The 10,940-nt window shown below is 49.9% G+C and overlaps 1 protein-coding gene across 1 annotated transcript; it reads right to left on the bottom strand.

The window, feature by feature from the left end:
• Positions 1-214: 214 nt before the first annotated feature.
• On the bottom strand, positions 215-2,659 carry LOC135892900 (uncharacterized protein K02A2.6-like; the record flags this gene model as incomplete). The annotated part of the gene is given in 1 exon segment (XM_065420661.1): positions 215-2,659. A coding segment is annotated over 1 exon segment (2,445 nt), but the record flags the coding sequence as incomplete, so codon positions are not given.
• Positions 2,660-10,940: the final 8,281 nt, after the last annotated feature.

Here is a 10,940-nt window from a genome sequence, read left to right as displayed (position 1 = left end):
GGGGTGCCCACCTGATGATTTGATCTTGCTGCTGACGTTGCACAATTTGTCGGGGTTCAGAAGGTTTCAGCAGATCAAAGCAAGTGCGCAGCTGTCGTCCCATCATTAGAAAGGCCGGGGATGCCTTGGTCGTAGCATGAGGTGTGTTTCTGTAGGATAGTAAGAAGGTGTCCAGACGCTTTTGAATGGATAATTGTCCCCTTGCCGATTTTAAAGCTTGTTTCATTGTCTGCACAAATCTTTCAGCTAATCCATTGGTTGATGGATGATATGGTGCTGAAGTGATGTGGTGTATCCCATTTGCCTTCATAAACTTTTGAAACTCCTGAGAGATGAACTGCGGTCCATTGTCACTCACAAGTTGTTCTGGCAGACCGAACCGGCTAAAGAGTCCTCGTAGTTTTTGGATAGTACTCTCTGCAGTAGTGGACTGCATTATAGAGACTTCTGGCCATTTAGAATGGGCATCTACCACTACCAAGAACATGCTTCCTTCAAGGGGGCCAGCGAAGTCAACGTGAATACGTTGCCACAGGTTTTCAGGCCAGTCCCATGGATGTAGGGGTGCCCACTGGGGTGCATTCCTCACACCCTGACATGACATACAAGCTCTTGCCTTCTCTTCAATAGCACTGTCCAACCCAGGCCACCAAAAATAGCTTTGTGCAATTTCCTTCATGTGCACTATTCCACAGTGACTGGAATGTAGCTGTTCTAACACCTGTGATCTCAGTGGTGGTGGGATAATGGCACGTCTTCCCCACAACAAACAACCAGATTGGACTGATAACTCCGTCCTCCTGGACATGTAGGTAACAAGATCGGGTGAGACCAGAGAGGTTCGTCGAGATTTTCCATGCATCACCAGGTCCATAACCTGGGACAATACTGGGTCAACTCGAGTTGCCTTCTTTACCTGAATAGCAGTGATGGGTGTATTCTCTACCTGTTCAAAGTAAAAGATTTCCTTCTGGGCAATATCTCGACGGTTGACTGGCAAAGGCAGCCTTGAGAGACCATCCGCATTGCCGTGCAGAGTGGATTTCCAATATTTGATTTCATATGTGTGCACGGAAAGCAACAATGCCCACCGTTGCATATGACTAGCGGCTAATGGAGGAATGCCTGTGTGCGGTCCAAAAATTGAAGTCATGGGTTGATGGTCTGTGAGAAGAGTAAACTTCCGTCCGAACAGGTACTGATGAAACTTCCAAATTCTGAAAACGATTCCTAATGCCTCACATTCGATTTGGGCATAGTTAGTATCTGCTTTGCTTAGAGTGCGTGAAGCAAAAGCAATAGGTCTCTCTTCTCCCGAAGGCATAATGTGTGACACGACTGCTCCCACTCCATAAGGGGACACATTGCAGGCCAACTGTAGGGGTAAGGATGGATCAAAGTGCGTCAGAACTTCAGAATGTAGCAATGCATCCTTAGCTTTGTTAAATGCAACATCACAGGCTTCAATCCACTTCCAGGCCTTGTTCTGCCCAAGGAGTTCGTGAAGTGGTTTTAGCAGTGTGGCTAACTGTGAGATAAACTTTCCATAATAGTTCAATAGTCCTAGAAACGAGCGAAGCTGGCTAACATTTCGAGGAGGGGGAGCCTCCACAATAGCCTTAACTTTGGCAGGGGCCTTACGAAGACCTGTAGCATCAATGATGTGTCCCAAATATTCAACAGAGGGCTGGAAGAATTCACACTTGTCTTTGCAGACTTGCAGTCCATACTCTTCCAGTCTTTGTAGGGTAGCCTCTAAATTCTTTAGGTGATCCTCCTCATTCCTTCCAGTGACCAGGATGTCATCCAGATAGCACTGGACTCCTGGCAAGCCACACAAGAACTGGTCCATAGCCCTCTGGAACTGGGCGGGAGCAGACGTTATTCCGAAGGGTAGGCGACAGTATCGATAAAGCCCCTTATGCGTCACAATAGTCAACAGCTCTTGGGACTTTTCATCAACGTGCATCTGTAAATATGCTTGTCTCAGATCAATCTTACTGAACTTTTGTCCCCCAGCCAGGCCTGCGAAGAGGTCATCGATGTGGGGAAGCGGGTATTGCTCTGCACATAACACTGGGTTGACAGTGACTTTAAAATCACCACAAATCCGGAGGGAGCCATCTTTCTTCATTATTGGAACAATAGGAGTGGCCTATGGGCTATGGGTAACTGGTATTAGGACTCCATTTGTGACCAGGCACTCCAGGACCGCTTCAACTTTTGGCCTGATGGCATATGGCACAGTTCTGGCTTTCAGATATTTTGGTTGACTGTCAGGTTTAATGTTCAATGTCACAGTGATTCCCTTCATACTTCCCAGATCCTCTCCAAAAACAGCAGCATGTTTCCTTAGTATAGTGGTCAGACTGGTTTCTTCTTTAGTCACTCGGTGCACTTCTGCCCAATTCAGCTGAATCTTCCTAAGCCAAGACCTATCCATTAAGGCTGAGTAATTACTTCTCACCACAAACAGTGGCAATTTAGCAGCCTGTCCATTGAGCTCCACCTTAACATCAGTAGTGCCCAACATGGGCACAGCTTCTCCCATATATGTCTTCAGCACTGTTTTTGTTGCTTTAAGCAGAAGATGCTGTAGCTTTTCTTTATACACAGTCTCTGAGACCAGCGAAACGGCTGCACTGGTGTCCAGTTCCATGCGTATAGGTTTGCCGTCCAACAACGGGGTTACCCAGTATTCATGTGAGACAAAACGTGGAGTGGCTCTTCTTCTTGTGAGGAGGTATCTCCTTGGTCATCCTGGGTCTGCTCTAGGGTATGCAGATCGGCCAGATCTTTTTGGTTGGCCAGACCACAGGCCTCTTTTTCTTTTGTTTACAGGCACACACAATGTGTCCCTTTTTGCCACAGTGTAGACACACCAGGTCGTTACACCAGCATACTGATGCAGGGTGACCCGGCTTACCACAGCGGTAACATTCCTGACTCCCCACAGTTTTGTGGGTAGGTTCTTGTGACACCTTATGCACACTAGGGGATGCACTGATGGATTGTGCCTCCTTTGTAGCCAGTTCCATGGAGACAGCAATATCAATGGCCTTCTGTAAAGTAAGCTGAGCCTCTGTCAGTAGGCGCTTCCGTATAGCTTCACTGTGCAGGCCACACACTAACCTGTCATGCAGGGCATCATTTAACATCTCCTTAAATTCACAGTGTTCTGCAAGCTTTCTCAAAGTTGCTACAAATTGTACAACTGTTTCATCTTCTTTCTGGTCTCTTTTGTGGAACCTATATCTTTCAGCAATTACCAGTGGTTTTGGAGCAAAATGGGACCCCAGGATTTCCACAATGTCACTGTAAGATTTAGTCTCTGGCTTAACAGGGTGTAGTAAGCTGTGTAGCAGGGAGTAGGTCTTAGCCACTACAACACTTAAGAATATTGGCGCCTTCTTCTCTTCTGTAATGTCATTGCAATAACAAAAAGCTCAAAACGCTCAGTATATACGTGCCATTGCACTATAGTCTCCTCAAAAGGTTCCAGTGGCCCTGTAAGTGTAGCCATGATTTTAGTTTCAGTTTGCACAGTCAGAGCAAACAAGCCAGTTCTCACCCTCTTCCAGCAGCAAACAAGGTTTGTTTGTTTGTTTGTTTTTGTACCTTAACTTCTACTTCCTTCTGTTGCTGGGGCAGCACAGATATCCCATCCTCGTCGCCACATTGTTATATCCTTGGGGGCAACAGTTTTAGGAAGAAATCACTGGAGACACAGAAAGCTATAAACCTTGGAGCAGCCATTTATTGCTACACACAGAACTAACCAACAGCCAGCCAAAACAGGCTGGGCTATCCCCTAATAATCTAACTCAGTTGCCATAGCAACACAAGATTCTATTACCACGATAACCAAATACACAACAAATGGCATAATCTGCAGACCTGTCGGTAATCTCAGCTGACCCTCCAACCTGTCCAGGGCAGCGGGACCCCCCAGATACCTTGGCCACCTCTCCTTCCTCTTTGTCCCTGCCATTCCCCTGCAGGGCCTTTTGGATGAGCTGAGCAATGGCTCTTTTCCTCAGGATGCTGGTGATGATCGGAGCAGACACCAGGAGGATCAGGACATGGGTGGAGTGGAGAATCCAGACCCAGAGTGTAATATCTCTGGGTCTGGATTCTCCGAACAGCGGAGGCTAACAGAGGGAGTTTGCCTGGGATCTGTCAGAGAAGAGGTACGCTAAGTGCTGCATTAGGGGGGCTGTGTTGGTGAGTATCTGAGCGTCTGTTGCAGGGGACAGTTTGTCAGTTTGACCGTGTGCTTGATTGTTTGTTTGAAAAGTGTGAATTGGGAGTGCTTTGTTACAGGTGGGCCTTGAGTGGGCCTGACTGTTATAAAAAGGCAGTCAGCAGCGAACCAGCTGAGCGGCGAACAGCGGAGGCTAACAGAGGGAGTTTGCCTGGGAGTTCGCCTCGGGAGAGCCCACTGAGGCTTTCATCTCGCGGGCTTCTGTGAGTTGCTGCAACAGCTGAGGAAGTCCTTAGTAGGAAGAAATTATGGAAGGAGAGCGTACAGCTGTTGTAACCTGCACGGGTTGCGCCATGTTTGTCTTTCTTCCACAGGACAGAAGCGACTTTGTCTGTACAAAGTGCAAGCTGGTCTCCATATTGGAAGAGAAGGTTCGAGGTCTGGAGAAACAAGTATCGACCCTGTGTTGCATACGAGAAAATTAAGATTTCCTGGACAGAGGTCAAGATATGCTTCTATGGGCACAACGTTCTCAAGAATCGGAGCAAGCTGTGCAGAGGGGACTGAGGGACGGTGAAGCAATTTGGCAGCATGTGACCTCCAGAAGAAGAAAGAGGAGCGTCCATGTACCAGCAATGGAGATACAGGTGAGCAACCGTTTTCATGTTCTCTCCACAGGTACTAATGCGGAGAGTGGACTAGATGACACATCTGAGGTAAGGGAGCAGAAGGAGACTCCACCAATTGGAAGGCATGAGATGCACTGTCGTAGGGATGGGGGTTCCACGACCACCGCTCCCACAAGGAAGAGGAGGGTGGTGGTGGTCGGGGACTCCCTCCTCAGGGGGACTGAGTCATCTATCTGCCGCCCCGACCGAGAAAACCGAGAGGTCTGCTGCTTGCCAGGAGCTAGGATTCACGATGTGATGAAGAGACTGCCGAGATTCATCAAGCCCTCGGATCGCTACCCCTTCCTGCTTCTCCACGTGGGCACCAATGATACTGCCAAGAATGACCTTGAGCGGATCACTGCAGACTACGTGGCTCTGGGAAGAAGGATAAAGGAGTTTGAGGCGCAAGTGGTGTTCTCGTCCATCCTCCCTGTGCAAGGAAAAGGCCGGGGTAGAGACCGTCGAATTGTGGAAGTCAACGAATGGCTACGCAGGTGGTGTCGGAGAGAAGGCTTTGGATTCTTTGACCATGGGATGGTGTTCCAAGAAGGAGGAGTGCTAGGCAGAGATGGGCTCCACCTAACGAAGAGAGGGAAGAGCATCTTCGCAAGCAGGCTGGCTAACCTAGTGAGGAGGGCTTTAAACTAGGTTCACCGGGGGAAGGAGACCAAAGCCCTGAGGTAAGTGGGGAAATGGGATACCGTGAGGAAGCACCAGCAGGAGAGTGCAAGAGGGGAGGACTCCTGTCTCAGACTGAGAAAGCGGGACAATCAGCAAGTTATCTTAAGTGCCTATAAACAAATGCAAGAAGCCTGGGAAACAAGCAGGGAGAACTGGAAGTCCTGGCACAGTCAAGGAACTATGATGTGATTGGAATAACAGAGACTTGGTGGGATAACTCACATGACTGGAGTACTGTCATGGAGGGATATAAACTGTTCAGGAAGGACAGGCAGGGCAGAAAAGGTGGGGGAGTTGCATTGTATGTAAGAGAGGAGTATGACTGCTCAGAGCTCCGGTATGAAACTGCAGAAAAACCTGAGAGTCTCTGGATTAAGTTTAGAAGTGTGAGCAACAAGGATGATGTCGTGGTGGGAGTCTGCTATAGACCACCAGACCAGGGGGATGAGGTGGACAAGGCTTTCTTCTGGCAACTAGCAGAAGTTACTAGATCGCAGGCCCTGGTTCTCATGGGAGACTTTAATCACCCTGATATCTGCTGGGAGAGCAATACAGCGGTGCACAGACAATCCAGGAAGTTTTTGGAAAGTGTAGGGGACAATTTCCTGGTGCAAGTGCTGGAGGAACCAACTAGGGGCAGAGCTCTTCTTGACCTGCTGCTCACAAACCGGGAAGAATTAGTAGGGGAAGCAAAAGTGGATGGGAACCTGGGAGGCAGTGACCATGAGATGGTCGAGTTCAGGATCCTGACACAAGGAAGAAAGGAGTGCAGCAGAATACGGACACTGGACTTCAGAAAAGCAGACTTTGACTCCCTCAGGGAACTGATGGGCAGGATCCCCTGGGAGAATAACATGAGGGGGAAAGGAGTCCAGGAGAGCTGGCTGTATTTTAAAGAATCCTTATTGAGGTTGCAGGAAAAAACCATCCCAATGTGTAGAAAGAACAGTAAATATGGCAGGCGACGAGCTTGGCTTAACAGTGAAATCCTTGCGGATCTTAAACGCAAAAAAGAAGCTTACAAGAAGTGGAAGATTGGACAAATGACCAGGGAGGAGTATAAAACTATTGCTCAGGCATGCAAGAAGCTTACAAGAAGTGGAAGATTGGACAAATGACCAGGGAGGAGTAAAAACTATTGCTCAGGCATGCAGGAGTGAAATCAGGAAGGCGAAATCACACTTGGAGTTGCAGCTAGCAAGAGATGTTAAGAGTAACAAGAAGGGTTTCTTCAGGTATGTTAGCAACAAGAAGAAAGTCAAGGAAAGTGTGGGCCCCTTACTGAATGAGGGAGGCAACCTAGTGACAGAGGATGTGGAAAAAGCTAATGTACTCAATGCATTTTTTGCCTCTGTCTTCACGAACAAGGTCAGCTCCCAGACTGCTGCACTGGGCAGCACAGTATGGGGAGAAGGTGACCAGCCCTCTGTGGAGAAAGAAGTAGTTCAGGACTATTTAGAAAAACTGGACGAGAAAAGTCCATGGGGCCGGATGCGCTGCATCCGAGGGTGCTAAAGGAGTTGGTGGATGAGATTGCAGAGCCATTGGCCATTATCTTTGAAAACTCATGGCGATCGGGGGAGGTTCCGGATGACTGGAAAAAGGCTAATGTAGTGCCCATCTTTAAAAAAGGGAAGAAGGAGGATCCGGGGAACTACAGGCCAGTCAGCCTCACCTCAGTCCCTGGAAAAATCATGGAGCGGGTCCTCAAGGAATCAATTCTGAAGCACTTAGAGGAGAGGAAAGTGATCAGGAACAGTCAGCATGGATTCACCAAGGGCAAGTCATGCCTGACTAACCTAATTGCCTTCTATGAGGAGATAACTGGGTCTGTGGATGAGGGGAAAGCAGTGGATTTGTTATTCCTTGACTTTAGCAAAGCTTTTGATCCGGTCTCCCACAGTATTCTTGCCAGCAAGTTAAAGAAGTATGGGCTGGATGAATGGACTATAAGGTGGATAGAAAGCTGGCTAGATCGTCGGGCTCAATGGGTAGTGATCAACGGCTCCATGTCTAGTTGGCAGCCGGTTTCAAGCGGAGTGCCCCAAGGGTCGGTCCTGGGGCCGGTTTTGTTCAATATCTTCATTAATGATCTGGAGGATGGCGTGGACTGCACTCTCAGCAAGTTTGCAGATGACACCAAACTGGGAGGAGTGGTAGATACGCTGGAGGGTAGGGATAGGATACAGAGGGACCTACACAAATTAGAGGATTGGGCCAAAAGAAACCTGATGAGGTTCAACAAGGACAAGTGCAGAGTCCTGCACTTAGGACAGAAGAATCCCATTCACTGTTACAGACTAGGGACCGAATGGCTAGGCAGCAGTTCTGCAGAAAAGGACCTAGGGGTTACAGTGGATGAGAAGCTGGATATGAGTCAACAGTGTGCCCTCGTTGCCAAGAAGGCTAACGGCATTTTGGGCTGTATAAGTAGGGGCATTGCCAGCAGATCGAGGGACGTGATCCTTCCCCTCTATTCGACATTGGTGAGGCCTCATCTGGAGTATTGTGTCCAGTTTTGGGCCCCACACTACAAGAAGGATGTGGAAAAATTGGAAAGAGTCCAGCGGAGGGCAACAAAAATGATTAGGGGGCTGGAGCACATGACTTATGAGGAGAGGCTGAGGGAACTGGGATTTTTTAATCTGCAGAAGAGAAGAATGAGGGGGGATTTGATAGCTGCTTTCAACTACCTGAAAGGGGGTTCCAAAGAGGATGGATCTAGACTGTTCTCAGTGGTAGCAGATGACAGAACAAGGAGTAATGGTCTCAAGTTGCAGTGGGTGAGGTTTAGGTTGGATATTAGGAAAAACTTTTTCACTAGGAGGGTGATGAAGCACTGGAATGGGTTATCTAGGGAGGTGGTGGAATCTCCTTCCTTAGAGGTTTTTAAGGACAGGCTTGACAAAGCCCTGGCTGGGATGATTTAGTTGGGAATTGGTCCTGCTTTGAGCAGGGGGTTGGACTAGATGACCTCCTGAGGTCCCTTCCAACCCTGATATTCTATGATTCTATGATATCAAGCCCTGGGACAGTGGATGGAGCAGGGTGAGCAGTCTGAAGGTGGAGAGGAACTTGCAACATGAGTCCCCTCATAGCTCTGCGAAGCGCTGGCCCCTCCACCCAGGGGACATTGCACCCGGCAATGCCTCGGGGGAGCCTGTGAGTGTCCCACGAGCCCAGCTGTTTAGAGGCCTCAGGCCCAGCTCCTAACCCTGCAGGGATCTCACTCAGCACTGGTTCTTTGCCACCCTGTACCCAGGCCATCGCCAGGGGCTCTGCGATAGGAGAACTGGCTAGTTTGTTTATCTCCCGGCTCCGCTGCCTGCAGAATCCGAACCCCCGTCTCTGCTCCCGCCAGGCTCTGCACATCCATGGCCTCCATTGCCTTTGGGTAAGAGCCCAGCTCCCTCTAAACCACAGCCACAGCACAGGGACATGGCAGCCCCCAGCTTCCTGGGGAGCAGACGGTGGCATGTGAAGCTGCCTGGACATTTTACATTCCCCAGATGGAGGTGAGCCCCTGCGGCCACCTGCCTATCCAGGCACCTGCAGTGGGGTAAAGTCTCCCCATTAAGATTGGCATGTGCTCCCCCCGTAATCCCAGCCCAGCCCTCCCACTTCCTACAGGGAAATCCCACAGCAGGGAGCAAAACCATTTACCTTGGAGCAGTGTCCCCTCTCCAGAGCCGTCACCATCTGTGGGGCAGATACACAGTGATTACACATCACTTCAAATGCCAAAAGCCTCATACCAGTGAGATGTAGAACGGCAGCGATCACCAGTGAAATACACAGGAGCGTGTCTAGAGATGGGCACAATTTTTTGACTGAAATTTTTTTTTGTCAAAAAATGTTAATTCAGTGGCACAGAAGTGCTTAGTGAAGTTGTGTTGATTTTGCTGAATTGTTCCGCTTGAAAAAAAAAAAAAAACCTGAGCGAAAATCAGAAAAAATCAAACTGGTTTGTTCTGACATATTCAAAATAAAACATTTTGATTTATCAATTTGAAACAACTTTTTCTTTAGAACTTGCCTTTAATAATTCAAAGCTGAAAATATCAGCAAAACATGTTGCTGTGAGTCCAACAAAATGTTTCATTCAACCTGAAATGATTTATTTTTTACTTTTTGATTCGCCGAAAATTTTGAAAAATTTCATTTTCAGTCTGGGCCAAAATACCCCCCCCCATTTTTTTAAAATTGCTGCTGATCCAAAAACTCTGTTATTTGTCCAGCTCTAACTGCATCTTCAGTTAACATACAGGAAGACGTGGGAAAATCCACTAAGGAGAAAACCGTATAAAAACGAATTATGACCATAATAATATGGAGAGAATCACACAGTGAAACCAGATTTAGCTCCATTGTGTGATTTTCCCCGGCGTTCTGTGGAGCAGATGGTGGCACATGTGGCTGCCTGGACATTTTACATCCCCCCACATGGAGGTGAGACCCCTGCGGCCGCTTGCTCACCCAGGTACATACGACAGGCTAAAGTCTCTTAATTGAGATTGGAGTGTGCTCCCCACTATTCCCAGACCAGGCCCCCCCTTTCCTACAGGGAAATCCCACAGCACTGAGAGCTCTCCCATTCATTGCAGTGGGAGCACAGCCAGGGCTGACATGTCCACAGGGCCGACTCTAGGATTTTTGCAGCCCAAGGCAAAAACAATTTTGGCTGCCCCCCCCCTTTTATAATTACCCCACCCCCGGCCCCGCCTCAACTCCACCCCTTCCCTGCCTCCTCCCCCCAGGCTCTCAAGCCTAGGAGGGAGGGGGAGAAGCGGGGCCCGCGCCGCGGCCACTCGGAGTCTCCCCCTCCCTCCCAGGCTCTCAAACCTGGGAGGGAGGGGGAGATCCCGAGAGGCCGTTTCGCGCGCCGCTGCTCCCCCTCCCTCCCAGACTTGAGAGCCTGGGTGGGAGGGAGGGGGAGACTCCGAGTGGCCACGCCGCGGCCGCTCGGGATCTCCCCCTCCCTCCCAGGCTCTCAAACCTGGGAGGGAGGGGGAGAGTCCGAGTGGCAGCAGCGCGCGAAACGGCTGTTTTGCACGCCGCGGCCGCTCGGGATCTCCCCCTCCCTCCCAGGTTTGAGAGCCTGGGAGGGAAGGAGGGAGGGGGAGACTCCGAGTGGCCGCGGCGCGGTCGCCGCTTCTCCCCCTCCTTTCCAGGCTCTCAAGCCTGGGAGGGAGGGGGAGACTCCGAGTGGCCGCAGCGCGGGCGCCGCTTCTCCCCCTCCCTTCCAGGCTCTCAAGCCTGGGAGGGAGGGGGAGCAGCGGAGCGCGAAACAACTGTTTCACGCGCCGCGGCCGCTCAGGATCTCCCCCTCCCTCCCAGGTTTGAGAGCCTGGGAGGGAGGGCGAGTAGCGGTGCGCGAGCGGCAG

Source organism: Emys orbicularis, chromosome 21, assembly GCF_028017835.1.
Source record: "Emys orbicularis isolate rEmyOrb1 chromosome 21, rEmyOrb1.hap1, whole genome shotgun sequence".
NCBI classification, from domain to species: domain Eukaryota; kingdom Metazoa; phylum Chordata; order Testudines; family Emydidae; genus Emys; species Emys orbicularis.
Note: the sequence above shows the minus strand (reverse complement) of the source record. Positions and strands in the feature narration are given on the sequence as shown.